Raw genomic sequence first — 22,069 nt, forward strand, 5'->3', positions numbered from 1 at the left:
CTGGGGGGCGGAGGAGCCCACAGGCGAGGACCGTGTGTCCGTCGGCGCTGTCCCTCCCGCGGCCAGGCCGCGCGGCTCTGTGGCAGCTGTCCTGTCTCAAGGGCATCGAGACCCCTCCCCAGACTCCCCTCCTGGCCACCGGCGTTTTTCTAATGAGTCTGGGAGGAGAGCGGAGGCGGCTCCCCTGAAGCAGCCCCTGGTCTCACTGAGCTCCGCTCCCTCCGGAGTAACTGCTGGTCCCCAGGCCCTGCCCTCGGTCTGCGGTGGACAGGGGCCTGGCCGGTGCCGCACCCGCCCACCTCCGCCAGCCGCTGCCCGAGTGCCACCGGCGGATCTGGGGTTACTGACAGCCGTGCGGAGTCCCCTTTGCTTTTCACGCAATTCCAGCCACACGCTGCAGGATAATGGGAGACGAGAGCTGGATGGACTGTCCCCCACAGACCGCAGCCTCGCTCAGTGAACAACACGTCTGTGACGTCGGACGTCGGACGTGCTTGCTACTGAGCGTGGGACTGCGGGGTAGGACCCGCCATCTGCACGTCCTGGAGGAAGTCGTAGTTGATTTCTGCCTCCCCTTAGGGAGACGTGAGACGGAGCTGCTAGCAAACATGCCGCGTCCGCGTCCGCTGGGGCAGGCCGACGGCAGGGGCCCAGGGCGGAGCCGGGGTCCGGGAGCTCTGGGCTCAGACCCGCATTGGCGCCTCAGCCTCGCGTCCTCAGCTCCCTGTGGACGAAGCCCAGCAGCCTCAGGGCTGGGGTTCGGCCTCAGGGGAGCCGGGACCCGCTCGTCTCGGATGCCGTCGCTTCCCGAGGGGACGATCCACTCACCCGAACATCGTCTGTTTTCTCGAGCAGGAGACGGGCGCTGGCTGGCCTGTGGCCTGGCCGACCACCTGTCCCTGGTCTTCGATGCCCATCTGACTGGAGCACCTGCTGTTTTCTCAGGTAAGACGTGGCCACCCTGGTCACGTGACTTACGGGCGGGTCTCTCCGGCCCTGGAGTTGGTCGCTGAGGCCACTTTCGTTCCCTTTGAGACAAGACCAGAGTAGAACCCGACTTGAGTCGGGGGAGGAAGCAGCAAGGTTTAACACATTGGCCTGCGCTGAGCCTGCCCTCCACCCAGAGTGGGGTCAGCTGTGGGCCCAGAGCTGCGGCCGGAGCCCAGTTACATGTGGTGACTTCGCGTGGGCGGGCGTCCCTCTGACGTGTGGGTGAGGGAGTCGGGGTGACCTGAGCCAGGAGCGGGAGCCGCTCGGCTGGAAAGAGGGTGCGTGTGGAGGTGCCGTAGCTGGACGGTGGGTGGGGCTGCCCTCCCTTGGGCTGTGTGGGGGGCAGCACTTGGACCTCCGGGCACCTGGGCACCCGGGCACCTGGGCAGTGGTGCGGAGCCTCAACTGCCATTACCAGTGACCATTGTCAGCTCAGCAGCAGTGAGATGGAAAGTCCCTGAAAGGCCACCAGGGGGCAGCAGAGCCACTTTTTCTTGGGTCCTGTCAGAACTGATCAGAACCAATCAGATCAGACCTCTCTCTCCCTGGTCCCACCCCCTCCTCCCACCGGCTCCTTTAGGTCATGATGGGGCAGTGAGCGCCCTGGGCTGGAGCCACGATGCCCGGTGGCTGCTGTCGGCCTCCCTGGACAGGACCCTGAGGGTGTGGTCGGCCCGCAGCCGGGAGCCCGCCCTGTGCCTGGTAAGGGGTGATTCCTGGCGATTTCGGTGGCCAGCCCTGCCACCTCGAGGTCAGGGAGGCCCAGTAGGGCAGGCAGACCCTTCTCCATGCCAGGAGGTGGGAAACGAGGAGGCCAGGAGTTTGCTCAGACACTGAAGTTAGTGACCGAACTGTTCTTAACACACGATGGGCACACGTGTAACACGCACGCACATATGCAGTGAAACATGCCTTTCGTTTGTTGAGGTCTCAAGATGGCAAAGCTGTTAACACTGAAACACTGGGGACTTTCAATGTGCGCTCAGTGTGCTCGTGCAGGGGAGGCAGTGACGGCGGCCTAGGGCCTGCCTTTTGGGGAGAAAACATCTTGTTTCAGTGAACCTGCAGGTCGTTCGGAAGTGGAACGGTAGGACAAGCGGGGAGAGTGACAACAGGACACGAGAGCCGTGCACTGCCAGCCTGCAAGGCTCATTGCAGGAAAGGGCGGCGCCAGGAGGCCTGGGGGAAGGGGGCACAGGCCCAGTGCTGGCTCCGGGGTCGGGCGGTGGCCCCGCTTTCAAGGAGACCCCTCCTTGTGGGGTGTTACGGCCACACGTGTGGGCTGTGCAATGTGAGCGTGGGCCCCTCACAGCTACACTTTAAAACCTGTGTAAGGTTTTGGCTTTAACAAAATCCTTGATCCTTAATGTCTTTGCTGCCAAGTTTTATGTCTTTTGTTTTAAAGTTTTCAATGGCCAGACCTCAAAACACTCATGACAGGAAAATCTAGTCATAACATCTTTTAGAAGAAGGGGGGGAGAGGAAGCAGACACCGTGAACTGGTTGAGCAGAGACTGTTTAACATTTAGAACAGGTGGGTGTCAGGTGTGAAGATGGAAGAATGCTGGTTAGAGTAGCGGCGTTAATCCCAGTGGGATAAGCATGAGGGTAGCATGCGGGTAGCGTGACAGTAGCATGATGGTAGCGTGTGGGTAGTGTGATGGTAGCATGCGGGTAACGGCCGTGATGTGCTTACAGGGCACAGACGTGTTCCCAGAGCCTGTGCACCACGCGCAGTTCTACTACCTCGATTCGTTCGTGCTCGTGTCCTCGGGCCCCGAGTTCCAGCTGCTCAGGCTCCACCTGGACACGCGCAAAGATGAGATCAAACGGTGGGCGGCCCATCCGGAGCCACGGCTCCTGTGGTGGGAGGAAGCGTGTTTCAGCGATAGGTGACGTGTGAGGCCGTGTCTACATTTAAACAAGGTTTTCATCCAAACTGGGGGGGGCCTCACGTTACCGCGGTGTGTGTGTGTGTGGGGGGGGGGGCTGCCTCCTGCTTCCACGCCCATCCTGAGCCTCATTCCCAAGCCTAGGACTCCGCCCACTTTGCCCTGGAGTCTGAGCTGCCCCTGCATGTCCTGGCCCAGACCCCTCCCTGCACTCACCTGCCCGTCGAAGGTGCGGGCTGATGGCCTGGCTCGTCCTCACTGAGCCCCCACAGCTTTGCCCCGTCACCTGCTGTACCTGCCAGCGCCCCAGGCCTCCCCCACCTGGGCCAGGCTGGCCGCCGCGACTCAGCCACGCTTCCCTGGGACTGTGCTCTGCGCCGTCCTCGCCACGGCCGAGACACGCGTGTGAAGCCTCTAGGGAACATTAAGCTGTTATGTGTGACGGGAGCACAGTCACTGGTACCGTGGGGTGCCTCAGAGGCCTGCGGTTACCGTAGGATTGGGAGCCAATGTGCTTTCTCACGGACGGCAGTGCCGTGTTTGTGGCTGAGATGACGGTAGTTTTCATGAAGTTGTAAAGTCAGGTGGCTGGCTCACATTCCCTCATCCTAAACCGTGATTATATGAGGGGGTGTGAACACTTTTTACATGTCCAGCGTTTCACGGGTAGGACGCTTAGTTGTGGAGGGAAACAGAGACCCTGACCTCTTGTCTGTTCCAGGTACAAACAGAGGAGCCGGTGCACCCGCGTGTTCCGGCTCCCCACGACTGGGGCCGCGGAGATCACCGGCCTGTCCGCCGCCAACGAGTTTTATTCCCGTATCCTTTCTCCTGTCCCGAGGGCTGCGGCCGGAGCCCGGCCTCCGCACGCAGCTGAGCGTCTCAGCTCCTCCCCGCGTGGCACTGCGGAGCCCAGACTCCGGTGAACTGATTCTGAACAATGTGACAGCTCATCTCAGCGATGCAGGGCCCTAAGGGATAGAAAGGGGACGCGGCGGCACCTCTGACTGGCAGCGGCACAGGCGGTATCGGCTCCGCGTCGGGGACCGCGTGACTCAGTGCCGGGCCAGACCCACCCCAGTGGCCTCGGAACAGCTGCACTTCAGTGGGACATAACACAGAGCCCAAAGCTTTACTTAGTTTAGTCTTTAGGGCTAACATCAGCCCTTTTCATTAAAAAGCATCTATTTAAAATTACTTGGAAGCAAAAATCAAAATCTTCAGGAATCTATTTTGTAACATTTTAATTTACTCAGAGGCCTCATTTGAATTCTTTTGAAGAGTTCTGTAGTTGAAATTTCATAAGGACTGGCTTTGGTATTAGAAGGTCCTAGAATATTCTGTTAATAGGCGTTATTTTCAGTCTAGAACCTTTTGCTAAAAACAGAACGGCCTCCTGCGAAGTGTGCTGTTGCGCCTGCGGTTCCCCACGTGACGGTGCTCTGCTGTCCGCGTGGGGCCCATGATCAAACCCCGTGCCCTTTCTCGGATGTGCACCTCAGGATTTGGGTGGATTTTCCTGCCGTTCTGGCTAAGCCCTGGCAGTTGGGTAGTTCACAGGGTCACGAGACCCCTCAGAGCCCACGGAGTCGATCACACTCACCTGTGATGTGTCCGGACGTGGCCACTGCCCAGCCTCAGACCGGCTCCGAGCCAGCCCCCCCTCCTGCACACGCGGCCGCGCCGCTGAGCATCTCCGATTGGAGTATTTCCCAGGCGCCTCGACCTCATTTGTCTCATGGTGGAACTTGGTCTTTCACCTCGAAATCTGCTCTGCCCGGGCCTCCCCTTTGTTCTCAGTCCCCCACCCCCCACCCCCCACCCCCGCTTAGGCGGGGCCCGCGTGGGGAGCGGGCTGAGACCCCACCTCTGTGGACTTAGGTGTTCCCTAACGGAGCCCAGACCTGGTGCTGGCCACCAGCCGGAGCAGGACAGTGGAAGTCTTCGACCTCAACGTGGGCCGCAGCGCCGCCGTGATCCAGGGAGTCCATTCCCGGCCCCCCCACCAGATCTGCCAGAACCAGGTGAGTGAGGTTGGGCCTGCACATCGTCTGTGAAATGCCACGTCCAAGGCTGTCACCAATGCCATTGTGAGATGCACTTGCATGTCTCCCACCAAATCCAAGGCGAGCTCCTGTCGATCAGGAAGTCGCTCTGAGCCTGGATGTGGGGCGCTGGAGGCATTTTCACGTCATCAGGGGTGAATGTTGGTGCGTGGGGCTGTGATGGTTGCACGGGCCTCTTTGGAAGCCTGGGGAGGGTCGGGCAGCCCTGACGGTGGAGTGACGGCCGTGCAGGCACCGCAGGAGCGCGGGGCAGCCACCGGGCCAGCAGCTCCTATCAGGACCGGCTGGTGGTTTTGACACGGGGGAGCCGGCCTTCAGGTGGAGGCCTGTTGCGCAGTCGGCTCAAAGGACACATTGTTACTCAGAGCAGCCCCGGGAGCCTAGTGCCCACTCCGCCTGGCCTGCAGCCGCAGTTCTGCCTTTGGCACATCGGCATGTTCCCGTTTGGGCCGAGTGAATGTGTACCCTGAAGTCCGGCCGTGACCCTGAACCTCCCCGTGTTTGTGCGTGGAGTCTGTGCGGGTCACAGGCTGTCATCCAGGCCTTGGTGCCTTTCTGGGTCCCTGCACAGCACACCTGGGAGCCGGTGTGAGCGGGAGGGCGCTCCCTCAGCTGCTGCCCTGGCTGGATGGCGCCGAGGGCTCGGGCCACAGGAGGTTTTCCCGGGCGGTGACCGGGCCAGAGGCAGGGCCTCGGCGACCAGCGCGCAGGGGACACACGCGGACGTCCCCGAGTCCTCACCCGGCGCTAGGGCCTGTGATCGCAGATCGTCGAACACGGATGGTGACCTGTGCTCTAAAACACACCCTGGAGAGCTAATACCTCAGTCCTGTGACCTCTCTCCTGGGCTTTCGGCGGGGACACGCACGTCGCTGAGCTTAAGGTCAGAGTGCACCACTGGTGATTGTCCACATGGGAGCTTTTTAGAGTCCCATTATGACATTGTTGTCAGTAAGGACAGAGCTGTGGACTTCTGGTGATGACCTTGGCTGCGATCTTGTCAGCTGTCGGCAGCGTGATGGTGACCAGCTCCGTCTCGAGATGCACCTGCTCTCCCCTTGCACCCTAGGGATCGTCATTCACGACCCAGCCACCTCAGGACTATAATCTTTTCGCAACCACCGCCGTGGGTGACGGTGTCCGCCTGTGGGACCTGAGAACCCTGAGGTGAGGCCGTCGTTCTGTGCAGGGGCAGGTGTGTGGGGGTAGATGGCGGGGGGACAGGTGTGCAGGGGGCAGGTGTGTGGGGGTAGGTGTGCGGGGGGCAGGTGTGCAGGGGAACAGGTGTGCGGGGGGCAGGTGTGCAGGGGAACAGGTGTGCGGGGGGCAGCTATGCCGGGGCAGGTGTGGAAGGGCAGGTGTGCGGGGGGCAGGTGTGCAGGGGGACTAGGGGGAGACCAGGACCACAGGGCGTGTGTCTATTGAAGCGCACGCTGTGAATCAGAGCGACAAGGTTGGGGAGTCTGTTCACACTGACCCTTCTCGGAAAAGTGATTTATACCCAGAATCGGTTACAAAATGTGGAAAAACCACAGCTCTGGTCTTTCCTCTGGGTGTTGGCTCTGGCTGCCCCAAAAGGTGGTGGCGATTTTTTTCAATAAACCCAGCTCCATTTCCCTTACTTTTTAAATTTTTTTAAAAAACATATTTCTATTGATTTCAGAGAGAAAGGGAGAGGGAGAGAGAGAGAGAAAAACATCAGTGATGAGAGAGAATCACTGATCGGCTGCCTCCTGCACGCCCCACACTGGAGATCGAGCCCGCAACCTGGGCCTGTGCCCTGACCTCCTGGTTCACAGGTCGACGCTCAACCACTGAGCCATGCTGGTGGGGCTGTTTTTGTGCTTTTGGGTTTTTGGTTTTTTTTATAATAAACAAATCTTATGTAGCACTTTAACAGTTGGTTGTAAAACTTAACCAGCCTTGATAGAATGTTGCACCTTCCAACAGCCTTTGAATCATTGATTCAAATAATTTATGATTTTAAAATTAGGTTTTTTTGTTTTTCAAGATCTCCAGAATATACTTATCACTTGATAGTCTTCATGTATAAAAGTTGGATTATCGTTAGTTTGGCATCTTTGAGACTTTATGGTTTAGAAGTCTTTTAGTTACTGTTGCGGGTCTCTAGAATAACCTCAGTGTTCAATCATCTTCACAAATAAAAACGTTTTTATCAGTTTGTTCATTTTTGTGAAACAGGTCAATATCCTAATTTGGGTTAAAAATGAAAAAAATCATTTTTTTCTCCTGGTGTTTCTTTTATTTTCCTCGTAGGTGTGAGCGCCGTTTCGAAGGACACCCGACCCGCTGCTTCCCGTGTGGGATTGCCTTCAGCCCCTGCGGGCGTTTCGTGGCATGTGGCGCGGAGGACAGACACGTACGTGCTGGTCTCAGTCCCAGGGCTGGACGAGCCTGTGGAGAGGGCGGCGTGGGTGCTCAGCAGGGTGAAGCAGGCTGACGCTGGAGGCTGTCACAAGTGTAAGAGCAGTGGCGTGAGGTGCGAGAGGTCGTCCTGGTATTTTTCGTGAAGCAGGGAACTTGAAACACCGTTGCTCATTCATTCCTTCCTCACTCAGTGACTTACTGTGTGTGACATGCTGTGTTTTCTTTGACTTCCCAGATAGTAACGTCTATCTATATAAAAGCCTAAGTGACCATTTGACCGGTAGCTATGACATGCACTGACCACCAGGTGGCAGACGCTCAACGCACAGGCATGGAAACATGGAACAGACTGATGAATCTCAGAAGGAAGGGGGAAGGGGGGAGGGTGGGAAGAGATTAACCAAAGATCTTATATGCATCCTAGAGGTCTGGTGCACAGATTCATGCACCGGTGGGGTCCCTCAGCCCGGCCTGTGGAAATCGGGCCGAAGCCAGCAGTCCGACATCCCCCAAGGGGTCCCGGATTGCAAGAGGGCTCAGGCCAGGCCGAGGGACCCCACTAGTGCACAAATCTGTGCACCGGACCTCTAGTTAATAAATAAAGTGACCCATACCTTAGGATGGATTTGGAACAAGTACTAATTTATGTTTGTTTGTCTTTAACGTATTTGGGAAGGTGTGTGTAGTGTCTTAGGGATGTGGTAACAAATGACCCCAAACTCAGCAGCTTCAAGCAACAGACCCTGGTCCCTGCAGCCTGGAGGCCCTGGGTCTCACTCAGGTGCTGGGAGGGTCGGTCCCCCTCCACTGCCCCTCCCGGAGGCCCTGGGTCTCACTCAGGTGCTGGGAGGATCGGTCCCCCTCCACTGCCCCTCCCGGAGGCCCTGGGTCTCACTCAGGTGCTGGGAGGATCGGTCCCCCTCCACTCCCCCTCCTGGAGGCCCTAAGGAGGGTCTGGCCCACCTTGGCCTGGGCTTCTCTCCAGGCCCTGCCCATCCTCATCCTGCCCCTTCCTTGTGGGTCTCGAGTCTCACTCTTCTCTCTCGTATGAGGACACCCCAGAGCCACAGGAGCTGTCCCTGCGGCACCTCCTCTCAGAGCACGGCCCTGTGCCCTGAGCAGACTGCTGGCCCCTAGCCCTGGCCTCCTGGCCTGTGGAATTGGGACAATAATACCGTTTTCTTCATCGGGCTGTAGAGAGGATGCGGTAAGGCAGTTACATAGAAGTTGGTGCTCAATACCTGTCTGCTGCTGTTACTAACCTCTGTACTTTATAACCAGAAACAACAGATGCAACAGAGGTGCCAGTCTCCCGTGTCTGTGTAGCCTGGGCCGCAGGCAAGCGGGGATCCTGGGGCCCTGAGGAGCCTCCAGAAGTGAGGACGTTGTCCTTGGGTCAAAACGAGAGATGACCCACCTTTGGCAGCCAGGGCAGTTTGGAAGCCCCTGTGGGCCTGGTGGGGGGATCTGAGGGGCCGGCCTCCCTGAGCTGGGGCCTGGGCTCCTCACCGCCAACCGCCGTTGGCGCCCCTGCTGGCCGCCGCTGAGCTGCTTGCTGGACACAGTGTCCGTCCTCCTCCGCACCCCTGGTTGGCGGTTTCCGTTGGCGCTGAATTGGGACCAGGCACCACCTGTTGAGAGGCTGGGGCACAGAGCCTGACTCCCTTCAGATCACCCCAAACAGCCTGTCTTGACAAGGGCCCACAGTGGGGTCTGGGGCAAGGCTGCTGCGTGCGATAGAAACCCCCTCACCTTCGCCTCCTCGTTCGCTGATGGCGGGGGCTCCCCACCGAACACCTGCGGCCTTGTCTTCCAGGCGTACCTGTACGAGGTGGGCTCCTGCACCTTCTGCCACAGGCTGCCGGGGCACACGGACACGGTCAGCGGGGTGGCCTTCAGCCCGTCCGCCCCTCAGGTACAGCCTCTCCCCACAGGTCTCCCTCCTCTTCCCTGTCTGTCAGACTCGTTTTGGTGAGTTTCATGCTGTTTAAGACCACGGGCCAGTTGTGGCGGCGTGCAGGGAGACAGCCTGAGGAGGAAAGGCCTCGGCGTCTCCTTTGGCGTGAAGGGCTCCGCACGCGGTGCTGCTGGACAGAGCGTGGCTGGACCCGGCAGCTCTGGGAGCCCCGAGCCAGTCGGTGGCACTGAGGTGGACACACGTGCAGGACCAGGGCGGGAAGGGGAGAAGGGGGACCCCAGCTCAAGGAACTGGCCCGATTGGGAGAAAAGATTAAGAGGAAATGACAGCGGCTGCAGGTCAGCCGAACAGAGTGCATGGGCTTGTGTTAAAGTGCAGAGGGAGGTGTTTCAATAGAAGATGTAAAAACACGGAGCATCCAATCGCGAGTGTTTGGGAATACTGGTTTCATTCTGCTCCTTACGTTTGAAGCTGTGACTCGGAGAACATGATCGCGTGTGCTGTGTGCACGCGGAACCGCGGGCGCTGCTCTGCGGGCGGCTCGCTCGCTCGGGCGGGTCCTGTCCGTGCAGGGCAGGGGCAGTGTCTGCGCCACATTGGCCGTCCTCGTCTAGCACATGTTGGAAAGTGCATCAGGCTTGTCCTGCCGGGACCCCTGGGGGGGGGCTATCCTCCGAGGGGGCAGGAGGAGGGACGGGGAGAGGTGGGCCCCGGGCGCCCAAGAGCAGCAGAGGCCCAGCAGCCCCCGCGCTGCCCTGCCCTCGTGGGACCCAGTCCTGCCCGCAGGGCGCTCCTGCCCAGCTCTCCTGCGGCCTCGGGAGACAGGACTCGCCCCTGTGGACCTCCGCCAGTCTCCCTCCACCTGGCAGGGAAGGTCCTTTAACTTCCTTCCAATGCAGCCGACCTGTGATTGGAAAATAGGTGCTCTTTCCTCATGGTTTGGATTTGAAACCTTAAAATAAGGAGCAAAAAACTCATTTTGATTAAACTCAGTCCTTAAAAATTATGTTGATGGGAAAGATTTTTGCTGCCACATCTACTTGACCAGTTTTCCCTGCCTTTCTACCTCTTGACTTGGGCCCTTGAGTTCCACATTATTGAAATGTGCCCGGCATTCTCCGTGGAAACAGCCTGGAGAGCTCGCAGGCGCCGGCGGGGCAGATGCCAGCTGGGAACACAGGCCAGTCGTGTCTGATGTGGCGGCTGAGCATGAGGCATCCAGGGTCCCTCTCCACCCCAAGTGTTTGCTCCTCTCAGACCCGTGTGTACCCCTGGCCGCCCTCAGGGGACGTGGCTATCACTGTTGGCCTGTTCCTCCTGTGTGTAGTAGACGCGTGTCCTCTGTGTCCGAGTCCGTGGCTCTCGTGCTGGCTGCACTCTGGGAAGCTTGCTGAGCCCGTGCCCTGCGCTCTGGAGACCCCTGAAGTCGAAGTCTCTGTCCTGGCCGTGGGCGGCCGGGGTGGCTTCCTGCCGTAGCTTGGTCTTTGCTCGCTCCTCTGCTGCCTCTGTGCTCCCAGCCCTGTTTCTCTGCTGTCCCTCAGCCTTTGCCAAATGCTCCAACTCTGCCCTCCAGACTCAGATGCCACCTGTTCCTGGTGTGTCCACCGGGAGGCCTGCAGCCCCTCCTGCTCAGTCATTGGAATCCAGGCCAGTCCCTCAGGCCTCCTCTGACCTCGAGACCCGTGCCCTGCGTGCTCAGTGCCGGGCCTGGGCCTGCACGTAGCCCTGTCTTGCTCTCCCCACCTGCACCCATGGTGGCCAGTGCCCTCCCCTCCTCCCCTCTCCCCTGTGGTCCTCAGTCCGCTTCTGCCAGGCTGTGCGGCCCCTCCCTGGTCTCCTCGTCCCAGGGGCCCCTCGTCCCCCCTCCACCTGTTGAGTCCCAGGACGTGCCCACCCGCCTCCCTTCGCCGGCGCCATCCCGTGGCGACAGCGGCTGGGACACACGCTCACACCTCCTGAGGACGGTCCTCCTCGGCGTGGCACTGAGCAGCGTCCCTGGGTGAGGATCGCGGGGTCTGTGAGGCACGGCTCCCCAGAGGGAGCCACACGGGCACAGCCAGCTGAGGCGCAACACGGGGTGTCCTAGCCTGCGGGCTCCCACGATGGGGGCTGAGCCCGTGTCTCACTCAGACCCACGAAGCAGCAGGACGGGAGGGCGGCCTGGCCCTCTGCCCCGTTTCTCGTGCCACCGACGCTGCATCTCCGACCGCGGGAGAGCTGTCTGGGCCCTCGTTCCTGGGCCTGACCCCAAGCCCCCAGCCTGGCTCGGCTCCCGGGAGGGTGAGCTGATTGGCCAGCCCTTTCTATGCAGTTTTCTCCGTTTCTACACTCGCTGTGCGGGGAGAAGCCGGTGTCTGTTCCACCCCGACGTGGAAGGCCCAGGTTTCTAGAGGCCAGAGCTGCAGTCCAGGCTCATGAAATAACCGGCAGTTTGGACGACGCTTCCTCGCAGACACTCACTGGCTGAGCGAGAGGCTGGGGCGAGCCGTGCGGACTCAGGAAGGTGCCCACGTGCCCAAACGCAGGTGCGCCCTGACCTCGGCTGGCGACTGGTTAAGAGCTGCTTCAGGGACCCGGGTCTCCCTCATTGAACCAGAGCTCAGCACCCCTGTCTGCCGGCGGAGCCTCTGTTGCTGGCACAGGACGTTCTGAAGTCGGCCAGGGTGCTGGCCGCGCGGGGCTTGCTCTGTGCCGAGTACGGTGGTTGGTCCTCATTCGTTTGAAGGAACCTGCCTCTGAGGGGAGGGCATGGCTCCATGGAGACGGGACTGGACCTGGGGGAGAGTGAGGAAGCTGCAGTCATCGCTCTCATTCGTCGGGAACACTCGGCGCAAATCTGCCTCGGACTGCACCCCGACCTGCCCCTCGGCTCCTCCGTTGCCCGCTCCCCACTCACCAGAAGGCGGCGGCAGGGCAGGTCTGGGTGGTCTTGGGTCAGGCAGACAGCACACGGCTCAGCCGTCACGCCGCACGTCAAACCCCAGCGCACTTGGCATAAGCTGCATTAGCACCTCTGGGCGACGTTAAGACGCCTCATTCCCCGGGTAAGGTGAGCTCCTGGAAAACGTCTCACTGCCTTTAGTTGTGCCGTTGGCTTCCATGATTTATGTCGGGTTATAAAAGAAAGAGGGAAAAGGGTGTCTGATAGAAGAGTCCACTTCCCCTGTTGCTGCATTTAAGGATTTGAAACACTTCCTGGTGTTCCTGCCTCATTCTCTCACCTTTTACCGCCAGACCCCATAGAACCTAGTGATGGCGTTTGCGGCTTAAAAAGGGAGTTGCTAAAGGGGAAGGAGGGTGCCGAGCCTGCCCTCGCTCCTCCCCCAACAGCTCACTGTGCTGCCCGCAAGGCCACGCGGCGAGAACCTGTGTTGGACGGGCCACGGGTCACCTGGCTCCACCTGCAGCCCAAGCAAAGGAGCGGCTGCTCGCTCGGCACCCGGCACTGGTTCTCGCGGAGCAACCCCCACGGGCGCTGGGGCCTCGGGGCCTCTCGTGTGGCTCAGTGTTTCACCCGTGAACCGTTCCCTGTTTTATCTCCTAGAGAAGTCGTCTCGTGAAATGACACTCTGAGTGGCTCACAGAATTCAAAGACCGTCACAGACATAGTGCATACTTAAATGTTGTCATAGGTGAGTGGGAGATACAGACAATTTCACCTTTTCTCAGAGGAGAAGTGTGTATGCCCAGACGTTAGAATATCTGGACTTTCGAAGTAGGGAAGTGAAGAGTAAGCGCCAAAGCTGAGCCAGGAGGAAGGGGAGACTGGGATATCTAGACTCCGGAACGGAAGGGGACACGGCTGCCAACCCACCAGGAACTAAGGAGCGTGGATGACGGGGAAGAGTCCTGGGAAGACACAGGTGTGGAAAGTGACTCAAGAATGAACAGAAGATTCAATAGTTGTATAAAAGTAAAGAGATTAAATTGTAATAAATAATAACAAATGTTCACAGAGAAAATCCCAGGATGAGATGACCTCATGGCGACCCCTACCAGACATTTAAAGGAGAACTGATCTCGCTTCACAAACTCCTCCTCGGTCCCTGAGGTCGGTATTACTCGGATTAACACGTCGGCGGGAAATTAGACAAATGTCTCCTAAAAATAGCTGCCAAGATCCTCAACAGATGACAGCAGATCAAACCCAGCAATGTCAGAGGGTTCTAGACCATCACCAAGTGAGACTCGTCCCAGGAACAGAAGCTTGGCTTAACCAACAGGAATTAATGTGCGTCACGCCAGCCGATTACTAGACAACAGTTAGTGCCCATTCAGGGAAGACCCAGCACCAGCAGTGATAGGACCTGCTCAGCCGATACCGTCATCGCTGACCCTCTCCCCGCTGGTGCTCTTCACGTGGGCCGTCGACACGTCCCACCGGCGCGGAAACAGATAAGCCGTCCACACCCCCGCTTCTCGAGACTGCGCCGGCGGTTCTCCTCCAGATCCACATGTGCATGTCACGCTCACCTGGAGACCCATGGCCAGTTGGTGACTCGTGGTTGCATGTGGGGTTGTCAGTTCCCCCAGATGTCGGGTAACAAGTGCTGGTCATTGCCATGAGAGCAGAGTTCCTTTCTATAGCCATTGCGTGTGGCCCCGTTGTGGTGGGCCACACGTGGACCTCAGCATTGTGTGTGGCCCTGTTGTGGTGGGCCGGACGTGTATCTTAGCATTGCGTGTGGCCCTATCGTGGTGGGCCGGATGTGTATCTCAGCATTGCGTGTGGCCCTATCGTGCTGGGCGGGACGTGTATCAGCATTGCGTGTGGCCCTGTCGTGGTGGGCCGGACGTGTATCTCAGCATTGTGTGTGTCCCTGTCGTGGTGGGCCGGACGTGGACCTCAGCAATGTGTGTGTCCCTGTCGTGGTGGGCCAGACATGGATCTCAGCATTGCGTGTGGCCCTGTCATGGTGGGCCGGACGTGGATCTCAGCATTGTGTGTGGCCCTGTCGTGGTGGGCCACACGTGTATCTCAGCATTGCGTGTGGCCCCGTCGTGGTGGGCCGGATGTGTATCTCAGCATTGCGTGTGGCCCTGTCGTGGTGGGCCAGACATGGATCTCAGCATTGCGTGTGGCCCTGTTGTGGTGGGCCACACGTGGACCTCAGCAATGTGTGTGGCCCCGTCGTGGTGGGCCGGACGTGGACCTCAGCATTGCGTGTGGCCCTGTCGTGGTGGGCCGGACGTGGATCTCAGCATTGCGTGTGGCCCTGTCGTGGTGGGCCGGACGTGGATCTCAGCATTGCGTGTGGCCCTGTCGTGGTGGGCCGGACGTGGACCTCAGCATTGCGTGTGGCCCTGTCGTGGTGGGCCGGACGTGGATCTCAGCATTGCGTGTGGCCCTGTCGTGGTGGGCCGGACGTGGACCTCAGCATTGCGTGTGGCCCTGTCGTGGTGGGCCGGACGTAGGTCTTGGTGCAGGCGATTTTGCCTCTGATTGCTCCGTCTGGTGGGAATGTCTGACCTGCTAACCCTGCTCCCCACCAGGCCTGCTGAGTTGGGGGCCCCGGGTTTCCAGTCAAGCCCCTCTTTGTCAGGGACCCTTTTGGCGACGGGCAGGCTCTGCCCTGGCCCCTGCCCGGTCCCTGCATCCTTCCCTGCAGAACACGGTCGTTCCCAATCTCTTCTGGGCAGGGAGGTGGCTCCTCTAGCCTCACCTCCCGTTTTCCTCCCAAATACACCCCAGTCACCCTAACGCGCTGCCTGTCCGTGCTCCGCGTTCCCGCACACATTGCGGCCTGTGCAGCTGCTGCCTCTGCTTCTGGGGAAACATTCTCTCCTCCCCTCTCCACCCAGTTCCTCTCGTCCTTCAGACGCTGCCCCCCATGTCTGGGCCCCGCCTTCCTCCCAGGGAGTCTTCTGCTCCACCCAAGGCCCTTCCGCAGCTGCTTGGTTTGTGGAGCCGGGTCCACTCCGAGCATTCACCTTGGCGAGGTCAGTGGTGTAGTCCAGCGCTCTGTCTGCACACGCCATCTACATATGCCAGTCGCACACGCCAATCGCACACGCTGCTCACATGTGCCACCCGCGCACACCATCCTAGCATGCCACTTGTGCGTGCCACCCAGGCCCAGACCTGGGTGTTGAGTTGGCGTCATAGTCAGGTGTCCCCGGTGACAGGCCCAGGTTGCTCCCCTTCCAGGCGTCCCTCCGTCCCAAGCAGTTGGCACTTCTCTCGTGGCCTGTCCTGGGGCCGGGGCGGCGACGTTGCTGGGAGTCAGGCTAACTTCTCATCTCAGCTAACATCGTGTTGGGAGGCCCAGGACGGCAGGTGTGGTACACAGAGGAGGTGTTTGTGGCTGGACAGGACCGGTGGGAAGGAGGGAGGGGCCTTGTTCTATGTGGCCGCTCGGCCGTGGCTGTCCTCCTGGTTGAGTGGCCACGGGGTTTCCACGGCAGCACGCGGGCCCATGGGTGGGGCAGGTCGCCTGGGTTGCCAGTGACACATTTGCAACCGTTTGTGCTGCAGCGTTTGAGCCGAGGCCACGGAAGATGGTTCCTATTAGACTCGGTGGCGTTGACTGAGGTCTGGCCCGGTCTGTTCTGATGCTCTGGCCCAGCCCCCGGCGGCTGCGTGGCCCGGCCCCAGCTGGCTGCGGTCGCGGCGCAGGAATGTGGCCGCTGGCGGTAACTCCAGTTCGGCTCCGTTTCTCTGTAAGTGATTTATAAGCCCAACTTGAAAAATTGTTGCTGAAATAGGTTGCAGCATTTTAGTTCTCAGCACACAGGGCTCCTCTCACATGTATTTCCTATTGTAGCTGTTGCCCAGGCCAGGAGGGCGGCGGGTCACACACCAGCAGCTGGTCTTCTGTTCCAGGGCCAGGAGTCAGGGCACAGCTATGTGACACCCAGGAGGAGGCACAAGAACAGGTCGTCCCATGAAAGCCACACAGACACGGCTGTGCCTGTGGCACCCGATGGGCTCGGCAGCGGTGACTCATCCAGGGAGCCGGCCAGCGCTCGCTTCTCCGTCAGGCACCCAGAGCTGGAGCCAAGGAGAAGGCGGGTCCCCGTCCGACGGAGCCATGGGTTCCGCCATGATTCGGCGCAGCCTCTGAGGCCTCGGAGGGCAGTTCCGGGGGCACGCGCGCAGGAACGTGTTGGTGGGTCCTTCTAGCTTCACAAGTGACGCTGTCTCAGATGCGTTCCCCCTTCTTAAAGGGCGAGAGCCATTGTGGAACGTAGAGAACACACACGGCAGCCAGAGCGAGCGCACAGGCGGGGACACGGCCGTTCGTTCCTGGCCGCTCGCTTCCGGCACAGAGGTCGCCGCTAACTGTGTAAACGCGCAGGCTTTCCCGAACGTGTGTACAGACGCACACACGTGCATGTAGTGGTTTCAGCCTAACTTCCCACCTGGTGGGACTTGGTGTCCGGCACCAGCGTTTATCAAACTCACACTTCAGGGGCTCCTGGTTGTTTGGCCAGGGCCTGGGCTGTGGGATGGGCACCCCGTGCACACTCTGCTCCTGTGTCTCTCTCCCTAGAATACGTGTAGACCTGTAATTGCCGAGTCAACGTCCTCACTCTGAACAGCTTTTGGAAATGTTGCCAAGTTTCTCTAACAAGTTGGGGTCGACTTATTTACCTCCTAATAGAGGATGAGGGAATGTGTCTGCAGCAGCAGGAACAACTGCTATTTACAAATATTTGTTGCGCAGAGCACAGGCCCGGGCCGGCTGGAAGGCCAGGACGGAGCCGCCGTTTCAGTTCTTCCGGACGAACCGCCTCCTTCCTCCTCCAGCACACTGGGGGTGGGGGCGCCTCCGGGCGGAGCGCGGGTCTCAGGCCGCGAGCGAGAACGGAACTCGGCTTGGTGTCTCGGGCACTTGTATTTCACTTCTTGTGAATTATTTATTCACCCTGTTTTTAAATGGAAACACTTTTTTATTAGGTATCAGCTCCTTTCCATAACTTAGCGATAACCTTTGTGTTTGTGATATTTTGAAAAAAACCTAAGATCTGGGGTTTTTTTATTAGATTTAGGAGAACGTCCCCTAAGAGGATATGTTCATTGATATTTTCCTAATGTCTCGCATGGACGTAATCTGTTCTTATGTATTTTAAATTTTATTTAAAATGTCACCTTTGTGCCTGTGCCTGTGTGTGGCCCCAGGGGACTGGCAGTGGCCCGTCACTCCCGCATCCCGGCCCTCTGTGACAGGGTCTCGGCTGCTGCTCCACACGCTGCTTTTACTATGCGGCTTTACAATAGTTCTTCTCAACAGCCCCCTTTTTATAAAGTTTTACTTAGTTATTCTTCCAAAAAGAATGACATTGGGCAGCATTTCAAGTCTCTCTGGGAGCAGGGAGAAGCCCCCTGAACCCCACCACCAGCCCCCTCGCCCTCGCCTCCGCGTCCAGCCCTCCCTTCAGGGAGAACCCCCCTGAACCCCACCACCAGCCCCCGTAAGTTCAGGGGGCTTCTCCCTGCTCCCGTAAGAGGAAGGCGGCTGCCGTGTGGGTGGGTCTGAGTGACAGGCGCCGGCACAAAGGGCACCTGCCCGGAGGTCCTCGGACGGGAAACATCCAGAAAGGCGGGCCGGGTCAGGGCTGCGGGGGCTGCCTGCCGCCAGGTGTGGGTTCTGTGGGGCCACATGTCCTGGCATGGGCAGTGCTGACGGCTGCACAAAGTTAAACATGGTCAGACCAACCGCACCGCACAGTTAAGGGGGTGGATTCCGTGCCATGTAAGCTGTGTCTCAACAAACCACGTAATGAAATGCCTTCTGAGACCCTTACAGATGGAACCGCAGCTGGACTGGCTGCAGTGACCCGGGGTGAGGGCTGGACGCGGAGGCGAGGGGGCTGGTGGTGGGGTTCAGGGGGGTTCTCCCTGAAGGGAGGGCTGGACGCGGAGGCGAGGGCGAGGGGGCTGGTGGTGGGGTTCAGGGGGCTTCTCCCTGAGGGGAGGGCTGGACGCGGAGGCGAGGGGGCTGGTGGTGGGGTTCAGGGGGCTTCTCCCTGAGGGGAGGGCTGGACGCGGAGGCGAGGGCGAGGGGGCTGGTGGTGGGGTTCAGGGGGCTTCTCCCTGCTCCCAGAGAGGAAGGCGGTGGTGGTGGGGTTCAGGGGGCTTCTCCCTGCTCCCGTGAAACACCTCGTGGTTCGGGGAGCCTCCCTCTGCTCCTCCCGCTGTAGATGGTTTCTGGGGTGGTTTCCGAGTTGGCGACACTGAATGGTGCTGCTGTAAAGATCCACGTACACGTTTCTGCCTACACATCGCGTCAGCTCTGAACATTCCTAGGAGTGGGTTTCTGGGTCCTGTGGCCGCTCTATTTTTGACGGTTGAGGAGCTGCCAGGCTTGGTATGTGGCTCCGCTGGTTTAAATTCCACATGCGGCTGCAAGGTCCCAAGAGCCCCACATAGTTGCCAGCACTTGTTATTGTCTGTCTCACTGTAGCCATTCGGGGGCGCACAGCGGTAGCATTCCCCTCGCGATGAAGGAGATGGGTGGCGTTGAACACGTTATGCGTTTGATGGTCCACATCTTCTTTGGAGCCACAGGCGGGTGCCCCATCCGCGTGTTGAAGGGGGGTTCTCTCCTCCATGGAGTGGCCCTGACCGTTCGGTGTGACCGTTAGCTGTTTGTTGCTGGTGTCAGTTCTGTCCCAGGCTCGCACGTCCGTGCGTCCGTGCGTCCGTCCGTCGGCCGCGCCGCCCCCGTCGTGGTGACCGCAGCGTTGAAGTAAGTGCTGAAGCGGGAAGGGCCCTCCCAGCCGGTTCTTGGCTCTTCAGGGCCCCTGGCATTTCCATCTGAGTTTGAGGAGCAGATTATGTTTTTGTGTCTAAAAAAGAAGTTGGGGTTTTGATAGGGGTTGCATTGCATCGCAAATTCAATGTGGAAAGTAATGATTTGTCATGAAATGGGATGTTTTCATACTTAGCTTTTCTTTTTTGCAAAAAGAAGAATTAGACCTTTAATACCGTATTAGAATTATTGTTTATAGCATATGTAATAAATAAACATCTTTCAGAATACCATAAAAATATAGGAAGTGAAATGAGGTATTTGTAACCAAAGGTAGGAATATTTAAACAAGAACCACATACTTCTCAAAGTGGAAAAAGTCATAAAAATCTGTACTAGTTTCCCAGGCTTCCATAACAAAGGACCCAGAACTAAGTGGCATAAAATAACAGAAATGTATCCTCTCGAAGTTCTGGGGCTAGAATTCCAGACTAAGGGGCCGTGAGCAGGTGGCCTTCCTGAGGCGGAGGGGGTTCTGTCCTGTTCCCCCCAGCGGCCGAGCGGCTGACGGTCTCGGCGTTGCTTGGCTATGGCAGACTTCCTTGTCGTGTTTCAGCTCCAAGCGACAGTGTTCAGTCTTTCATCATTAAACGTGATCTTCTTTCATCACGTGCTGAGAGCCGTGTCCCCTGCCCGTGAACACGGATGATGGAGGGTCCTGTAGGGTTTCCAAGGCCAAGCCAGGGGAGCCCAGGCAGCTTCTGCTTTGTTTGCTAGAATGTTCCCTCTCGGGCCCCGAGCCTCCGTGAGAAGCCCCTCTGTGCTGAGGGCCTGCGGAGAGGCTGTGCAGCCCTCCCACCCCCAGGCGCCCCCTGAGCAGGCAGCTGCGCCCATCGGGGACCCTCACAGTGCAGCCGGGAGCTGCAGAGTCCCCACCTGGAGCCCAGCACCTCCCCTAAATCATGAAATGCAAGAAAATGGTTATTGCGATGCAACAATAGTAGCCGAAACACCATTTATATTGTTTCACGTGTTCTTGACGTCATGGAGGTGTATTGTCTTAGTCGAGCTCCTTTGCCGTGAGAGTTGGTGGTGGCTTTGCCGTCTTCAGCATCTCCGTTACATAGTTTTCCACGTTCACACTCCCGTCTCTTCACCCGCTGTGTTCGGACGTACAGACGCCGTCGGGCGGGCCAGCCAGGCAGGTTCCTGCTCCTTCCTCTAAGACAGCGGTTCCCAACCATGGCTGCACATTAGAATCACCCCGGAATCTTTTTAAAATCCTGATTTCTGGGCCCCATCCTCCCAGGCGATTCCAATGTGCAGCCACGGTTGGGAACCAGCTCTAAGATCAGATGTGAGCCAAGCCACTGTCTCTGGCATCCAAGGAGGCAAATCCACTGCTGTTCCTGGAACCCAGAGTGGAGATGCTCTGCTTGCACCCTTTAAACGGCTCAACTCTTGTTGTCGGGACCTGCCGTGGGCTGGAGAGCGCGTGGGTGCCCTGGGCTCGCTGTCACTCACACTCCTCCGTGGCCCCACCCTCACTTCCTCTGGAGTAAAGTGCCGAATGGAAAGCGAGCTGAAATTCTTTTCTGGCCCCATGTGTCTCCTCCTATTGTGTAGACTTGTTAGGTTTTAAAATTTGATCTTTTGTCGTCTAGGATTCAAATTACTCACCCTCCCCCCTTCCCTCTGAGGTTCCGCACTCGGTGCCATGCTTCCGTGTCTGCAGCCACTCTGGTCGTCAGTTTATTTTGTCACTTGGATTCCACACGTGAATGAGATCGTGTGATACTTGTCTTTCTCTGACCGGCTTATTTCACTTAGCTTGATACTCTCCAGGCCCCTCCGTGCTGTCGCAGAGGGTCAGAGATCCTTCTTTTTTACTGCTGCGTAGTATCCCATGGTGTAAATGTACCACAGCTGTTCACCCACTCACCTGCTGGTGGGCACGTGGGCCGTGTCCAGGTCTCAGCCATTGTGACCTGAATTGCTGTGAGCACAGGGCGCACACATTCTTCCTGAGTGGTGCTTCCGGTTTCTTGGGATAGATTCCTAGAAGTGGGATCCCTGGGTCAGAAGGAAGTTCCATTTTCAATTTTTCGAGGAAACTCCACAGTTCTCCACAGGGGCTGCCCCCGACTGCATTCCCACCAGCCATGCACGAGGCCTCCTTTTCTCCGTGTCCTCGCCAGCACTTGCTGTTGCTTTATTGATGGCAGCCGTTCTGACAGCTGTGAGGTGCGTTACTAACATCTGAGACCAGCATTTACTAGGAAGGCCTTTCTTTTGCTGGCTCAGGAGCTCAGCTTGCTCCACCAGGGACATCATTAAAAATAGGTTGTTTGGCCTTTAATTTCGTGGCTTTGGGCTGAGACCTTATGTTCACTGGGTCGATACGGGTTTAAAACAATGAGGAAAGGATGTCTACGGACGCGTGTCACTGAGAATCGGCCTTTCCCTCCGTGTGGCTGTGGGGATGCGGGGCAGGCCCAGGACATTACCGCAGAAACAAAACATGTGAGCAGCCACATGTGCGTGACGTCCCCGCGGCATGAAGCGAACGCTCATCTTCCTTCCAACAAAAGGAGCGTGAAGCCAGCAGCAGCCGCGCGAGACGTGGGGAGGCCCCGGGAGCCTAGAAGGAACCCGGTTCCCGGAATTGTTTACCGCGGGGGGGCTGCCATCTGTCCTGGGCCGGAGGGTCGCCCCCGACGGAGCGTCTGTCCTCACAGACGTCCTGTCCTCCCGGCACCGGCGCTGCACACCCCTGATGGAGCCGGTGCTTTCGTCAAGTTGCCGACAGCTGGTCACAGGCCCGTCGGCTGTCCTAGGTGCGTGCAGCCCACCAGGGCCGCCGCTGTGGGCCGGCGCAGGGTGCATCGTGATGCTGAGCAAGCTGCCCCTCAGAGCCAGACCCCGGACTCGGGGTGCACAGCACCTTTGTCCTCCAGGGTGCGGATGGATGGAGCAGGGGTGCCGGAGGGGACCCCAGGACAGCGGGGACGGTGGGGTGTCAGCCCGAGTCCCACACGCCCACCTGCCAAGTGGTGGGAGCCTCCCTGCCCCACCCCCCTCGGCGGCGAGCACAGCCCACGTCGCCTCCTGCCGCGGAGT

At 58.8% G+C, this 22,069-nt stretch overlaps 1 protein-coding gene across 1 annotated transcript in view; it reads left to right on the plus strand.

Annotated features, from left to right (window-relative positions):
• WDR27 (WD repeat domain 27) overlaps positions 1 to 22,069 on the plus strand; it is a 41,948-nt gene that overhangs the window by 16,216 nt on the left and 3,663 nt on the right. Inside the window, exons 17-24 of the mRNA XM_059699793.1 lie at positions 856 to 945; positions 1,571 to 1,692; positions 2,689 to 2,822; positions 3,604 to 3,701; positions 4,785 to 4,906; positions 6,018 to 6,115; positions 7,226 to 7,328; positions 9,153 to 9,251. Coding sequence (XP_059555776.1) covers positions 856 to 945; positions 1,571 to 1,692; positions 2,689 to 2,822; positions 3,604 to 3,701; positions 4,785 to 4,906; positions 6,018 to 6,115; positions 7,226 to 7,328; positions 9,153 to 9,251 — 866 coding nt within the window. The remainder of the gene's footprint in view (positions 1 to 855; positions 946 to 1,570; positions 1,693 to 2,688; positions 2,823 to 3,603; positions 3,702 to 4,784; positions 4,907 to 6,017; positions 6,116 to 7,225; positions 7,329 to 9,152; positions 9,252 to 22,069) is intronic.

Source organism: Myotis daubentonii, chromosome 6 (genome assembly GCF_963259705.1).
Source record: "Myotis daubentonii chromosome 6, mMyoDau2.1, whole genome shotgun sequence".
Classification (NCBI taxonomy): Eukaryota; Metazoa; Chordata; class Mammalia; order Chiroptera; family Vespertilionidae; genus Myotis; species Myotis daubentonii.